This window comes from Esox lucius, chromosome 12, assembly GCF_011004845.1.
Source record: "Esox lucius isolate fEsoLuc1 chromosome 12, fEsoLuc1.pri, whole genome shotgun sequence".
NCBI classification, from domain to species: Eukaryota; Metazoa; Chordata; class Actinopteri; order Esociformes; family Esocidae; genus Esox; species Esox lucius.
The window spans coordinates 29,211,352-29,227,546 of NC_047580.1; the positions used below are offsets into that span (position 1 = coordinate 29,211,352).

Sequence of the window (16,195 nt, forward strand, 5' to 3'; positions counted from 1 at the left end):
CCCGGGGTTGCTATTGTGGCCGGCCTGCAGGGGGCCCCGGGGGGGGCCCCGGGGGGCGATAAGCCCAGAGAACAGTACTCTCTGACCCACATACTGCTGTCACACCCCTGGAGACACACAGATGGAGGGTAGGGGGCTGGGAAAGGGGACACAGAACCGGGTCTGCGTGAGGATGTGAGCCCGGCTGGGACTATGGTCGGGGGCCAACGCTGGAGCAGGGAGCAGCTGTGGGGGTAGCTGGACATGGGCCGGGGATATGAGGAGGCCGGGACTGAGGCCAATATGGACTTATGAATTGCTGAACTAAATTGCGGGCCAAGTTGTGGTCCGCTTTTTACTCGCACCCCAAAACTCAAAAAAGAGTCCTGACATGGTTGAAAGACATATAATCTAAAGGGTTGCAAGAAACATAACATGAATGCAGGTCTTTTTATTGATTTACCAGAGCAGTTAACATGTAAACTGGCATTACTGGACACATCCTCACCAATACTAACAGCATGTACTTCTAAGTAGAATTCAACCATCTATCTGAATTTTGTCGGTTTACATTAATAAAACAAACCCTTAGTTGGAATGTTAAGTAATTACATTGTTACAGTAATAATACTTTCTATCTTGCACCGAATTGACTGAGTATAAAGAGGGGGGGAAATAAAGAAGTTAACTGATATATTTCGCCACAATTGTGGTGAAAGTAACATACAAACCATCATCAAAATAAAGACTTCTCAACGTAAGGCCACAAAAACAACGGTCGCATGAAAAACGGAACTCAATACAAGTAATGTGATACAGAAGCTGTAATGTTAAATTCATGTATCTATATAAATCAGTCCATACATGAATCCCAATATTTACAATTGAAGATATCAATCACAATGATTCTATTCAGGTATATTTCAGGTATATTCTTACAAGTATATATTTGTACTTGTTAAGCAAAACGTGAAAATGTACAGTTGACATAGAAAAAAGCATGCTTTTGCATATTGGACGTGTTTTACACAAATCTATGTCACTGTCCATTAATATTTACCAGTACTGGATTGCTCCAACCAGCAGTAGCAATTTGAATGTAAAAGAAGAATACTGTCAGAAGACACTGGCTAAATAGATAACATTCGACAGATACAATTCCATACTTCATTTCCAATAGATGTTTTAACTTCATGACCATGCATAATACTGTGTTCCGAACCAAACTAACATTGCCCGATCTCAAATTAATAAATAAATAAATAAATAAATAGGGGTCCTAAAGTCTTGATGCTTATTAATGTGTTTAATTATTATTTATTGAATGTCATTAATCGACATGGATGACACAAATCTGCAAGGTGATACTTGTATTTTTAAATAATTGACATCAGGTTGAAAACATCCTCAAGGACTGGGAATAGGAATCCTCAAGGAATAGGGATTTTCTTTCTAAGTCCCCTTCCTACAAACCAATCACATTTCACTCCCACCATATCAGGATCTTGCGCTTAATGGATCAACTACAACCGCTACCAATTCTGGATTCAAGAGCCAAGGACTGAGATTTCGCCTCTTTCACCTCTGATTGGTCCACTCACTTCTTGTTCTTCAGCTGATTGGCCAGCCAGTCCAGGCCCTCGTACAGGCCGTCTCCACTGGTGGCGCAGGTGGCCTGGATGTACCAATTGCGGTGGCGGAGGGAGTGGAGCCCCAGCTTGTCGGTGATCTCTGCTGCGTTCATGGCGTTGGGCAGGTCCTGGATGCCGAGTGTGAGGTAGGGACAGAAAAAGGCCAGTGAAGAAAAGCACATAAGACGGATGAGGCCGCAACGTTACCACCTGCAAGTCACTCTGGATGAGAACGTCTGATGAACGTCTGATGAACGTCTGATGAACGTCTGATGAACGTCTGATGAACGTCTGATGAACGTCTGATGAACGTCTGATGAACGTCTGATGAACGTCTGGAACGCAACGTGACCGTCATCAGTGTGTTAGAAAAGAACAGGAAGTCTTACGCTGCCGTACCTGTTTGTTGGCGAAGATGAGGAGCACAGCGTCTCGTAGCTCGTCCTCAGCCAGCATCCTCATCAGCTCTTCCCGGGCCTCGTTCACCCGCTCGCGGTCGTTACTGTCCACCACGAAGATCAGTCCTGGAAGCACAAGCTGACTCAGTCTCTTTTGGGAGCACCACAGGCGCGTGATGAAGCTCCAAAAAAAGCCTGAGCTAATGTTTTACTCTACAGCTCTTTGAAAGGTTCCCGTTTGGGCCTGTTGATGTATCATGGGTACGTCTATAACAAGAGTGTGTGAGTCAGCCCTCCCCCCCAAGCTTAGGGTAATATCATGGTGACGATGGATGTATCACAGGCCTGGAGTGGCCGTCGTTGGTCCCAGAGTAGCAAGTTCCACAGCCCTTTTTCATTCTTCCCATCCAATCAGGGGCGGATATAGACCAAAAACGACAACCGGGTTCAGTACATTTTCAAGGTGTATCAGAAAGACGCCACTCTGTCTGACTTTGTGGAGTGACATTTCAAACCTCGGTCATACCGTGTAAACTACCAGGGTTCTGACAGGGGGTTTCCCAAGTGCTACCAGGCTGTGGTAGTCTGGTTCTCAGACGGGCTTACTCCTCCATTGCAGTCCCAAGATCACTGAGAGCCAGGGGCGTCCTTCTCACCCAACGCGTCACAACGGTCTCCACTCAGAATTTATTAGGTCAATTTCAGATTCAATAGCCACAATTGGCTATTCAAAATTGGAAACAAAAATACACATTTTGGTTTAAATTGAAGGTTAGGTTTAGGCACGTGTTTAACAGTGTGGTTACGGTTAGGGCTGCGATTTGGATTTTTTTTTAAATCTTAAAATGGCAAATTGTGGGAATAGGCAGAGATTCTACGTGACTATGGAAGCTAATGACGACCCATTAAAACACTCTGTTAGCCCACTGAGCTAAAACGTATTAGTGACCCCTGCACCTACCCTGTGTGTTCTGGAAGTAGTGCCTCCAAAGAGGCCTGATCTTGTCCTGACCGCCCACGTCCCACACTGTGAAGCTGATGTTCTTATACTCCACCGTCTCCACGTTAAACCCTGAGGAGGAGGGAAAGAACTGTTATAAATGCCTTTCAAACCAGATGTACGTGTGTTATAAACAGTTTACAAAGAGCTGTTTGTGTGCTGTCAAGTCTTCACAAACAGTTGTCGGTGAGTACGATTAAGGATATGTAAAATCATCATGCTGAAAAGTATTTTATTTGTCTATTTATATTTATTTCCTCTCATCCTTTGCCAAAGTAGTTTTTGCCAAAGTAGTCATGACCTTGGACGTGAGACAGCGTCATTACCGATAGTGGGGATGGTGGTGACAATCTCGCCCAGCTTCAGTTTGTACAGGATGGTGGTTTTCCCGGCAGCGTCCAGCCCAACCATCAGGATCCGCATCTCCTTCTTCCCTAACAGGCTCTTCAGCAGGTTCCCAAAGATGTTCCCCATGGTCAGTGACTGGATGACTGGCTGGATGACTTACTGGATGACTGGCTGTGTGGTCGACCGCTCAGATCTCAACTCACCGCTACACATTAGATGGGCAGATTGGCTGAATGTTAAGGCCTCTAGTTTCCTCCTGACTTTGTAAGTAAACATGAAAACCCGTCCCAGTTGCATACCACTGAAATATTCCTATTCTGGTTTTTCCCAAATACATGACATCACCAAGCAAATGTCTGGAGGCAGTGATCAAGTCACAGGTTCACGAATTATTCTGGAATATGCTATTTCTCAGATGGTCTAAATGGCAGTATGGCAGATGAACAAACGGTGAGTCAGTACATTTACTGAGTCAGATCCAATGAGACATTGTAGCCCATCAACCATTAGTCAGGCCGTTAACCACAGTCAACAGCACCGAACCAGCTCAGAGGGAAACCGGTAAAGTCCTCTTCACACCTGCACACCTGACTGGCGGACTAGGCACACTGGTAGGACCAGCTGCCACGCTGCAGGCCCGGCTTCTATCAACCACAATCCTCTGTTGCTCCGGGTTTACGTCGATCATAGTTCTAATATTTTTATTAAAATATGTTCTGCATCCCACAGTGACATTGATGTGCCACGGTAACGGTAAAATGCCCTCCGTTTCTACACAGCGTCGGCCTAAAGCAGAGATCATCTTATTGTTCTGATCGTCATGTCGTTCCGGCCGGGCACTGCTGCTGGGGCATTCTACAACAGCTGCCATCTCTCCTCATAAGTATTTACATTGCTTAAATATGGACACATTTTATTTCATTAGGTGATTTTTAATACCCGCATCGCAGTGGCCACACGCTACTGTGAAACACATCTGTCATCCCGCAAGATCTCTCAATGGTGGCAGAAACCTCAGTGCGCCGTTATATGAACAGGAATACACCGTAGCCTATATTTGCACCACGACATGCCGATTTAATTCAATAATAATCAGTTAAATATAATATGTAGACACACTGTTAAAATCAGAAATGGTACCATGGTACCTCTCATTTCCACCAATAAGCAAATTATGCTTCTCACCTTCTCTTCCAGTCACGACAACAAGCAATGCCTTGATGGCCTATATGGACGCAGATAATACACTAGAATCATTACCAACAACACCTAGATTATTTTTTCCTTTAACGACATGTGTCGATGCAGCATTCTTGAATTTCTACAGTTTAGTTATGCACCATTTTCACAATGACCATCTCATCCTCACTTACCTCCGTTAGCCGTACCAGCTGGATTCGGGCAGTGCAGTAGGTCTCTCGCGAGAAGACGCCAAGCATGACAGGGTGATTCTGAAGTCTCGCGACGGTAAGCTCGCCGAGCACACCACTCCATCACTTTGATGGGCTGATCACGCGCTCAATACGTCTGACTGATACCATTCTCAGTAGGTTGTAGGTGGTAGGGAGTGAATTCTATTCAGGTTTAACATTTAATGTGTTTTACATGGAATGTTTGTTAATCATTCATTACAAGGATAGGACTAAACCATGGTCAAGGGTTAAAGTATTAGTTGTGTTTGCATGCCGTGTGATAAACACACTCGTTAGCGCTTTCATAATAATGCGTTACTGTATACGCCTGTACAATAACGCAATAAATGCCAATCAACCCTTTTAGTTTTCTGATAAATAGCAGAAAAAACAGACAAAAGTTTTTTGTGTGATATCAGAGACTACAGAGTAAATCAATTTGGCTAGAGGCAAACATACATAAATAATTCAGCTGAGAGTCGCCATAATGAATAAGTAAGCGAGGAACTGTTAAAACGGTGCCAAAGCCAAAGGATACTTCTTGGCAGAGCTTTAGTGTGCCAGAGACAATGAGCTGAGTCTCGGCAACATTTGGGCTACACCGAATCACTCCCACAAGAGGCAACTTACAGTGATGTGGGGACAATTTAATTATTCAGTTTTTTATTCTTTTGTTGAATCATTACGGGTAAAACGATGGGAAAATACATTGTTTTTTTTAATGAGATTATAATGAAAACCAGACCAAACACATCAGACAGCCATGCCATACCCAGTCTTACTTGACTTTCTCAAAAACCCCTCTTTGAAGCATTTGAAAGGTGAACTGCTGTATGTGGCACAATACGACTGCATCTGCTAAACATATTGTCTGTATTTGCTCCATTTAAGATGTAGTTTGAAAAACCTAGCACTCAACCCATCGCAAAAAAAAAAAGTAACTTGTCCGTCAAAGGTCGTGACTTGACGACCGGCTAATTGTCTGCAAGTGTGTATACACAAAAGGGCAGCGATGAAAACCTAAACGAGTGAGTTCTTCACGCGTCGATGGACCAGTAGTGCGCCGCTCACTCTGCGTCTGTCTACCAGTGACTCTACATGTGATAGATGTGTTTATCAATTCAGTGGTTGAGGCGAAAGGAAAAAAGAGCGAAGCAGATGTTAGCAGCTGCACACCAGACTCTGGCGTGGAGTGGATGAAGGGGTGTGTTTGTGTGCATTGGGAGCGTGAAGGGGGTTATAGGGGGGTTACCATACAGCCGGTTAGGGGCCGACCCAGGGTGGTGGGGGTGGGGGGGGGGTGTGTGTGTGGGGGGGGGGGGGGGGGGGGGGGGGGCGGGTAGGAGAACTGGTGGGTCGGAGTTATAATTTAAAGGAGACTATTCCTCTGAAGTGTTTGCCAGAGTGCACCCCAGCAAACACAATCACGGGTCTGGTTGGTTGTGCTTGCCGAACTAATGAGGGCTTGCACGTTGAGGGCAGAGGAGCGGAGAGCTTTGATGTTCTGGGTAGCTGGCTCCTTGTGTTTTCTCTCTCTGCCTGACTCTCTCCCTGCTTGTCCCACATCAAAAATTAAAATGGGAGTCAGTCGAGAAGCAGATGTTTTGAGCTATGTATTTTTTCAGAATATACTTTAAAAATCCTCTCTCATCTCTCTGAATCAGTGTTGTTCTATGGGTTTACCTTAACGTATGTAAGCATATTAGATACAGGGCCAGATTACCTGAGCTGGAGACCCCTAGGCTACTGGTTTATGGACCCCCCCATTTCGACATAGTGTCGCAAAATGCTAATGTTTCAGCTCTCAACAAATGCAATGGGTTAAATGACAGGAACTTAAACTTCAGCCTAGCTTAGCTAACATATCTTTCATGCTAAATTCTCTGTCCTTTTTTGTCTTTGCCAATGGCATGCCCTGCCCAGCTGCCCTGCCCTGCTGCCCTGCCCAGCTGCCCTGCCCAGCTGCCCTGCCCTGCTGCCCTGCACTGTGCATCAAAATAGCCCTAAGATATAGTGAAGCGCGCAGTAGAATGATCCTGTTAGTGAACGTCAAGGACTTTTATCTTTTCTAATGTCCCCCCCATCTCTCTTATTTTTATTCAGCTGGGTCTGGTTGTCATTAGGAGCAGTCGATATGTTTCTGTGCAGAGAGCGGCCATAGTGGGGGACCGATGAGATTGGGGGTGAGGGGGGGGGCACAGAGAGAACAAGGGAGAGAGAAAGAGTAAGAGAGGGATTGGGAGAACGAGGGGCAGACAAAGCGATCCAGGCTTGTCCAACTTCTCTGTCTCACACATGGGTAGAAATAGTGACAGGAAATTCCCCTTCGCAGCAACAGAAGCAGCTCCAGGGTGAAACGATGAAGGAATGAAACAATCCAAACCAGAGATCCCGTTATCCCACATCATTCCGATCCCATACCAGACCGTTCCTCACAGTCTCCATGTCTCGCCAAATGCCAGGACCAGCACGCTTCGTGCAGACATTAGGCCAGTTGCTTTTACAGTCTATCGAAGGGATGTCTCAATCAGCCCACTCGTGTTAACGCTGCCAAAGTTATATTGATAATTAAAGGCCTAGAACAAGCAGGATCCCCCAAAGATCCAGCTGTATCCCATTAACAGAGTATAACACATATGTGTCGATCTAAGAATGCCCTTATCTCAAATCCAGCCAGGCGGTGGACCGTATGCGGTGTGGGTGTGTTAGTCACCTTCAAGCCCTTTCTGTTTCGAAGTTAATCTGCAGGATACAGTGTCCTCACTAGCAACATCGTGCCATGAATCTTCATAGGCTGTTAACTCTGGACAGATGATCCATTGCTCACAACACACACACACACACACACACACAAATGCTTGCTTTACTTTAGGACTTTGTGTGTATGAAAATGTATTGCCACTCAAAATCCTATATTCCCTCACTCTGAACCCTAAAACTAGCCCTAACTCTGAAGCAGCCTCTTTATATTTTTTAGGACTGGCCAAATGTCCTCACTTCTTCAAATAAAGTATATATATATATACACACTCACACACACTCACACACAAACATGCTTGTCTTTTATATCCTTGTGAAGTCCCCGAAATCCTAAAGCCCAACTTTAAACTTACTTTAACCTCAATAATGTTTATGTCTAACTTAACCTAGTCCTAACACTTAAACCTAAACCATTAATGCCTGAACCTAAATGTAACTGAATTCTGACACTATGCCCAATTGTGCATTTGCCCCCTTACCTAACCCCTAAGTGGAAATAGCAAGTTCACTAGAACCTGATATAAAACCTAGTGGGGACTCATTTTCCAGGTTATACTCAGATGCTAATCTTTGTGGGGTCCACAGACCAGTCACACACACAAACTGCACATGCCTAGTATAATCTGGGCTCTCTCTTTTCGCTCCTCCAGTAAAAAGGCTATTATTTCAGGAAACAATACGCCATAAAGAAGACCTACTCGAAGACGGGAGCCCGTAAAACGAGTCTCGCCACCTCTCTTCTGTGTGAAGTGCATCATGGGCCTAATCGATGTGTGCCCAGTACCTCAAAGCCTTCCACCACACCACACCTCAGATCCCCAATCACCATCAGCTTCCTAATAAGGGTCATGAGAAGAGAGTGCGTCGGTGGCGAGGTTTAAAGTGTACTCTCGCTGCGTCCCGGTTGTCAGTCTTTCTCATGAAGTATGCACCTTCATACACTCCTACCCTTACTTTTAATGGCATGAAAATGAATGACAGAATTAGTAGTCAGCGACTAGAAAAAAAGTGGAGGCATATATGTGACAGTAATTGTATTGATTCCCTAAAAGACATCACAAAACCCAACAGCAATAATACAATATGTGTGGTCACGATTATTATTTTAACAGTTCTAAAGGCATACCAGGCGACCGGAACATCAGTTCGGAGAGGAATCAAAAGTATTCCATCAAATTCCTTCTTTGCTTCAACCGAGAGCCGAACATGGGTTTTTCTCTGTGGTGGATTTTAAAAAACGTAGGCAGATCAAACTGTCCCCACTAGATCCCAGTTCGAAATCCATTTGGCAGTGGCAACTTATTACGGAACCATCATTCCTGGTTCTCTTGAGATCTGATTCTTTAATTCCCCCCTGGTTCATGTAATTGGGTAGGCGCCATTAAATAATTTAAACCCTCTAGTCTTGAGGGCACAGGTGCAAAATCTCCAATGAGCATGACTGTCCTCTGGAGTTCATTACCACACTATATCAGATCTCATGGCATGACATGCCTCGCTCCCAGCGTTCTCACTGTTGTGTTTAGGCCTTGTTGACTATAACGGCATCCGTTCAGCTTCACCATCCTGGGCAGAGCAACATTCAGTCACCGGGCCACATATGTTTCATGAACTGGTCCCACACGTCAGGTGCCACTCCAGGAAGACAAATTAGAAATTTACATAGAAAAATAATATAACTTTTTCATGTTCACGCAAAATCTGTACACAGCGACAGTAGCATTACTACGTTTAAATAGTGACATGTTGCTGCTGTTTGACTTGTTCTTTGTTTCTGAGCAGATGGGGTCCAGGGCATTCTGATTTTCATGGCTGAAAGGGCTGCATCCAAACAGGCTGCATAGATGACATGAGTCACCTCTTCTTCAATCTCTGACTTGGCATTTTGAGAATAACAACAGGCAACAAAGGGAAAATAGATCCCAGATGACGGAAAGAAAAAAGAAAAAGGAGAGAGAACTTGGGGATAAACAGATTCTGTGGGAGACTTAACCGGCGCAAAGACAAACAAACAATACAATGAAAGGTCTGGTTGGGTGGATGTGTGTACATTGGACTGAGTTAAAGGGTAGATTTTGCCATCTGGTGTCCTGGAAATGTCCAGAAGAAACCTGGAGAAGGACAGTTGAGAAGGACATGAAAGAATGTGACCACGCCCTAACCAAGTAGCCTGCTATCCAGAAACAGTGGCTCTCTCTTGTGGATTCCTTGTGTGCAGGGCCAGGCATTTTGGTTGCTTTGAGATCCAGGCGTTTCTGGGTTGTTTCGCTGTTATCAAAATCAACCCTACCCAGCCCTGCTTGTACGTGTCCCAAAGCTCAAAGAGGAGTAACAGCGCGTAGTTGTCTTGGATTTGTCCCTGTTGTACTTAACATTGGCACGCGATAGCTGTGTGTGGCTGGACCTGGGCTTGGAGAGTCAGAGGGTCGCCGGGACATCGGAGAGACAGTAACTGCCGCCACCTTGGCAACGGCTAATCGGGATCCCAATAAAATATCAGGTAATACACGTCCCCCTGGGCGGGCCCTTCTGGGTGTCCCGGACGGTCTGGGCGGTCCGCTTGGCTACTTGCAGACATTGACCCACTCCGTGACCCGACACTCCTCGCAAAGCACGTAGCAGCACCAGTGGAAGCGGCAGTTGCACCTATCACTGCGCGTCTGTTTCAGGATGTTGTGCCCCCGGCCGCAGCACAGGGCCCCGCAGCTATCCATGCTGTGGCTGGTCTTGTTGCAGATGCGGCCCTGGGTGCCCAGGGAGTCCAGGGACGGCTCCCGCTCGCAGAAGTCCGGGGATTTCTCAAAGTAGACCAGCTCGCGGGACAAACTCCGCCGACCGCCGTTGTCCGTGGCCCCGGCGGCCCCTGACCCGGGCCCCGGCCCTGCCCCGTTCCCGGCCGTGACCCGAGGGTTGAACACCCCGTTGTTCTTATTCTGGGAGCTGATGAAGACGGCGGAGAGGAACTTGTCCCTGAGCAGAGACCCCAGCAGCCTGAACTCAGGGGACTCGTGCCAGCATGTCTTGAACTGGCAGCTGCCAGACGTGCCATGGCATTTGCACCTCCTCCTCATGTTCTCCGTCACGATCTGTTCAGAGGACAACCAGCATCTCAGTGTCCATGCAAGTCCAAATGGGCTTTGATAGCAGTGTTTAATTGTGGGGTGACAGTTTATTGATTTGTAATAGATACGTTAAATCTGATCGCTTCGTTTTGAGAGTCACAAAATTGTTTCTATAGATACTCTTTAGATTATCTACTGAGTATCAGTAAGATTTTAAATAAATATCTACTAACCCTTCCACTAACCTTGATCCTAACCATAACCCTCACCCCAAACCTTATTGTAAACCTAACCCTAACCGTAGCAAGCAGCTGCTTATCAACCGATAGTTTGTTGGAGGGTTGTTAATATTATTACTATCTACACAACATGTACAGACGGTACTTGGGAGTCTCAAAAAAGTGCATAACGTGAATGTGATTAATATAGATTAAAAACACAGCCTAACTCAAGAGTATCTCACCTGTCGGCCCACTCTGTTGTTGTGCATTCTCATGCGTGCATGGATATCTCTTGGAGACCCCCGAGAGTCTAACCAATCCCTGGAGAATCTCTCCCCAAAGCGGGCGTCATGGCTACAGCCCCCCCACTCCCAGGTCTCCTGCAGGGGGCTGAGGTCCTTTGGCAGTGACTTGAGGAGGGGGGAAGGGTGGGCAGAAACAGGGCTTGCTGGCACATTTACAAACTCCTGGGGGTGTGGCCCTCCTCCGCCGCCGCCACCCACCACGCTTGCTTTGGCTCCGCCCCTCTGGAGGGTCTGCAACTGCAGCTGGGTCAGTTTGAGGCGGATCTTGTCGTCGTCCAGGCGACGCTTTGCCTCGCAGCCGCAGCCCCGGAGCTTGCCCAGGCTGCAGGCGGACGCCACAGAGTGGGCCACACCCGCTGCCAGCAGGGACAGAGAGAAAGCGCTCTCCCTGAAGCCTGCAGCGCGGGGTCAGAGAGACGCGTCAGAGCCATGACGTCAACACACTGGGAGTGCTGCACACTGCCCACCACAGGAAAACTTAACATCCTGTCATTATACTTCTACTTTACATAGAATAATCTGTAGCAAGGCATGAATCAATGGTCTTTTATTTTAATTTTTTATGATTATGATTATTATTATTATTATTTATTGTACACTTCCACCTATGACCTATACGAAGTAGCTTCTTTTTTTGACCGGGGTTGGGACGCTGGAGTTCCGGTCACCGGGCCCCGCCCCCAACCCTTCCAGTGTAGCGTACTTTCCCTCACCCCGGTTGAGGATGGCACTCTGGTGGGGCAGCTTGTCGTGGCTCTCCAGAGTGGAACAGTTCCACCGCTGGTCTCTGAGCTGGTGCTGGCACTCGTGGATGGCCACCTGGAAACACGCAAACAAAAACACCATCTGAATGGACACGGACATACCGGCTGCATGAACAAAAACGCCATGGTTGTCCGTCTCGGCCATGGGCTCCTGTACGAGACGGACACCAGCTCAGGGCGTGTGTAAGATGTTGCATTAAACAATGCGACCGTGCGATCAAACCGGGTCACCTGTATTCCCTGCAGGGCGGAGGCCGTCACATCGGGGCTCCGGAGACACAGGCGCATCTGGCGCTTGCTCAGACCAGCCAGTCGCATGCACACCGAGTTAGGGGTCAACACTGGGTCTCCTGCCACCTTCAGGCCCAGGATGTCATTACACAGCACCCTGAGACATGGACAGTGTGTTGAGGAGGGAGGGGACATAGCTGGCACAGGCTTGATCAATCACGCCGAGAGAGAGAGGTAGAGAGAGAGAGAGAGAGAGAGAGAGAGAGAGAGAGCAATGCACCCGAAATGCCTGAGATTGATATGAAATGAAGACTCGCTGAATAGCATTCGCTGAGACGGAACTGAACACTCAAATCTGGGCAAGTGGTATTGTACGTTGACACACCTTTGGAATGGCCATTCTGCCTACTGTATTTACACGCTCGCCAGCTGTTCTAACACATTTCAGTTCAAAGGTGCAGGGTGAAGATGTAGCAGTAGAGATGGGGATGGCATCGTTACAAAACCAAATCTGTTTTGCTGTATGCATATCTGTGTCTCTGTGTGTGTGTGTGTGTGAGAGAGAGAAGGTTTCCATGAGAGTGTTCTAAGGTTTCACTATGATAATGGAGATAAACAATCCTCAAAAAGATGCTAAGGAAATCTTTTTGATGGGACAGCTTGAAAAAGGCTACTTTTTGGTTAGGTTTAGGGTCAAAGTAACCATTGGAGTTTGAATTAGAGTTAGGCATTAGGGGTTACGTTTAGGGTTTGTTTAGGTTTAGTGTTAAGGGTCAGAACTAAGGTGAAGTTAGTGTTACAAAAAACTTTTTTTTGGAAATTAAAGTTTATGTCCCCATTTGTACTGCTACGCTGGATGTGTGTGTGTGTGTGTGTGTGTTTGTGTATGTGTGTCCCCGCGCGCGCATGCCTGTATGTATGTTACAAATCAGGAAAAAATAAAAATGTATGAAATCGTGATGGTAGAAATTAGAAGTCAGCAGGCAGCAATAGGCAGGTTAGTGAGACAGCTGAACGCAGACAGCCAGACATTTGAATAATTTGAACGAAGTTATTTAACTAGCCTAAAATAGATAGGTAAGACTCATGAAACTACATCAGCGAAAATATTCCTCCGATTTTCATTTTCGTTTAAATTACTCATCATTCCCAGAATTCTAACCAAACCTCACAACTTCAACTACTGATCTCACTCTCAGGCTACTTACGTGATTGCAGGTGACATTAGTGCCGCTGCCAAAATCAGGACTTGGTCCCAACGGAATTTATGTGATATCTCCATTTTGATAAAATTATTTCCCGAAGTGACATTAAAAAAGTGGTGTGCTAATCGATTAAACGAAAAAAGCTGAACAAGAGGGGAAGATTATCGATGTGCCTCAAAAAGAACGAGGAGCCAAGAAAGGGAGCAGAATAGTTTGGGGCAAACGTGAAGGGGAGGGGGAGAGGAAACAAGGGAGGGGAGATGCCACTACAGGCGGTTGTTTTCAATGTATTGACCTTATGAGAAAAGCATATTCAACAGACGCCTGGGGTACATTTTATGTGAATTTGATCGAAATCCAAAAGGTGTGCCTAAAACCGTGTTCAATCTTAGAATCCAAATACATTTGATTTGAACACATCGGTTGTGAAGGGGAGTTCTGACTCCGCAGATACTAATGGAGAAAAACTATATTTTTCATGATGACACTGCAGGTGTTCAGTTGAATCTAATCTAAACAAAAAGTTTTATGGAAATGAGGCCAAGTGTAAATTAACGATAGAAATATCCGGGTTACACATGACTAAAGATCTCTATGGTAGGGGTTCGTTGCTTGCATACTGTATGATAGGGAGAGCTCCGTGCAGCAGCAGCAGGCAGGCGCCCGGCTCTCCTCCCGGCGCACCAACAATACTTACATAGTCATCTGTTCCCACTCTTCTTCCCCCTGTCTCCCTCTTCCTCCCCCTTGTCTTCCTTTTCCTCCCACCTCAATCAACGCGTCTGTTCTTTATTATTGTGTTCGAAACAATTTCTTCATTTGGTAACAGTTTGCTTCTTTCGGAGGACAAAATAAAGATGTTATTATGAAACGTTGCATACATAAGGAAATAAAGGCTTTGTTTAATGTCATTTATCTGACCAAAATAATAAACTATTGCTATCCCAGAGATGGAAGAAGTTATGGTTTATTGTAAAATTACTGCGATACATTTGCCTCTTCATATTCTTTTTTTCTAGGCCTAAGAAAAGTGTCACACAACAACAACAACAACAAGCCTGGCATGTTTCCATTAAATTAACATGTGCTAAAAGAACACCCATCCTCCTGTCTGGCTCTTCTAGCCTTCGGAGACCATAGTTCCCCAACTATGACAAACGCACCAGATGAGATGTGGGGGCCTCTGATGAAGTTCTCAAACAGCCGGTTCAGGGTGGTTGATATGTAACACGACAAATAAGACCATAGGATATGCCTTAGTTTAACTAGAATCTTAATGAATATAGCATGCCCATGATTCACAGTTAATTGGCATGACATAATTTGAATTTAATCGGCAGGTGCATTCAGATACACTATCAATTTTCTGTTCATTTTTGTTCCCTTACAAATGTGAAGCTTTAATATCACATAAAAACGTGTGATGTGGTTTCATAGAATTGAGTTAAAACCCCCGTGAACCGCAGCCGGTTCGCATAGTGACACCAATTCTTCATTTAAGCTCCTTCTATTCCCTAAGCTCCTGCAATGAAAAGTGCATTAGCATTCTAGCTTGGCGTGTATATCTAAGTGGCTTAAAAAGTGATTTGAAGTTGATTTGTATATAAAAGGCGTCCCTTTATCCGGATTGGGGGCTCTAATCTGCTCGGTGTCGCATGAGTGCCCCAGGAAGCCCGTTTGAGCAGCACCTTTAAGAAGCAAGAGTATAATCGATGTAGGATAGCACTCATTAAACCCGCTGGACAAAAGTTGACTTCCTTTTGCTATCATGTCTTTAAACTATAAGGGGGGGGGGGGGTGAAGGGGTTGGTGGTGCGTGTAGAAGGAGAGCAAAAAATTATCAGATAATTCCTTTGCGAAGTGGTTGATCACACTCAATGCCCTTCTCCAGTCATACTGATAAAACAGTATTAGGACACCAAGCAGACTGATTTCAATTGATTGTCTTTCCTTGTGTCCGTGGGGGATATTTGCTCATATTCCATTCAGTCTGAGTAGATGTGAATAGATAGTTGGAGACGCTGCACTGTGGCAGCTGCTGTGATCAACAGCCACATGCATCGAGGGAGGTCTGTGAGCCAGATGTTTGGGGAATGAATTCATATCGGATTCCAGATTCCCTCTCGGTTGACATTTATCAAACCTCCTCAATCCTTCAAAATATGATTCATCACTTCAAATGTAAATGATTAAAAGTAATTATTTCAGAGTCCTGACCCTTTCTAAAAAAAGGCATATGTGAATCAACATACAGTACTTCATGAACTTCGGTCTTGATCACACATTGATTAATATTGGGGTGGGGGGTGGGGGGGGGGTACGCGTGTAGTCTGTATGTCCGTGTGTGTGTGTGTGTGTTCTTCTGTTTGTGCCCAAAGACTACGTGAGAGCGAGGCATTTGACCCCAGAAATATGAAATACCTATAACACGCAAACAAGTTGCCATTATTTGAATTAAGAATAAATACATGGTAGACTAAACGCTGATGCAATGAGAAGGCAATGAGAAGGCAGGGAAATTGGGCAAGCCACTGAAAACATCTTGAGAATGTATACGAGAGAGTTTGAGAAAGAAGGAGGAGAAGCGGTTAAGGGTGTAATCCAAGCAGCGGGTAAAAAGGGCAGTTTAGATGGCTCATATTCCGCTGTAACCGTAGGCTACTGTACCGCGACACGGACCTGCTTTGCGCGTGCAGGATAACGGGAAGAGAACACCCTACTGTGCGAACTCGCAGTCACAGCAAATCTCAACACACAGGCACACATATGTCAGTGTTTTGACTTGAGAGGGACTTAATTCAGGAAGACTGTAGGTGGAAGACAGAGCGTGAGGCAGTGGGAAAAATACAAAGCATTATTAAAACTAATTTGCAAGATAT

The 16,195-nt window shown here is 45.6% G+C and overlaps 2 protein-coding genes across 3 annotated transcripts; both read right to left on the reverse strand.

The window, feature by feature from the left end:
- Positions 1 to 410: 410 nt before the first annotated feature.
- Positions 411 to 4,798, reverse strand: arf3a (ADP-ribosylation factor 3a). Of its 2 annotated transcripts, none has more exons than XM_010875134.4 (5): positions 4,730 to 4,798; positions 3,335 to 3,561; positions 2,970 to 3,080; positions 2,010 to 2,134; positions 411 to 1,738 (listed from the first exon to the last, which is right to left on the reverse strand). In XM_010875134.4, exons 2-5 carry the CDS (start codon positions 3,480 to 3,482, stop codon positions 1,577 to 1,579), a joined length of 546 nt encoding a protein of 181 aa, XP_010873436.1. In that variant the 5' UTR covers positions 3,483 to 3,561; positions 4,730 to 4,798; the 3' UTR covers positions 411 to 1,576. The 2 variants fall into 2 exon arrangements, with proteins under 2 accessions (XP_010873436.1, XP_010873437.1); XM_010875135.4 differs by lacking the exon at positions 4,730 to 4,798 and adding an exon at positions 4,542 to 4,710.
- Positions 4,799 to 8,496: 3,698 nt separating this feature from the next.
- wnt10b (wingless-type MMTV integration site family, member 10b) lies at positions 8,497 to 13,481 on the reverse strand. Its single transcript, XM_010875132.3, has 5 exons — positions 13,320 to 13,481; positions 12,112 to 12,268; positions 11,830 to 11,935; positions 11,054 to 11,511; positions 8,497 to 10,614 (listed from the first exon to the last, which is right to left on the reverse strand). The coding sequence occupies exons 1-5, from the start codon at positions 13,391 to 13,393 to the stop codon at positions 10,093 to 10,095; spliced, it is 1,317 nt and encodes a 438-aa protein (XP_010873434.1). The 5' UTR covers positions 13,394 to 13,481; the 3' UTR covers positions 8,497 to 10,092.
- Positions 13,482 to 16,195: the final 2,714 nt, after the last annotated feature.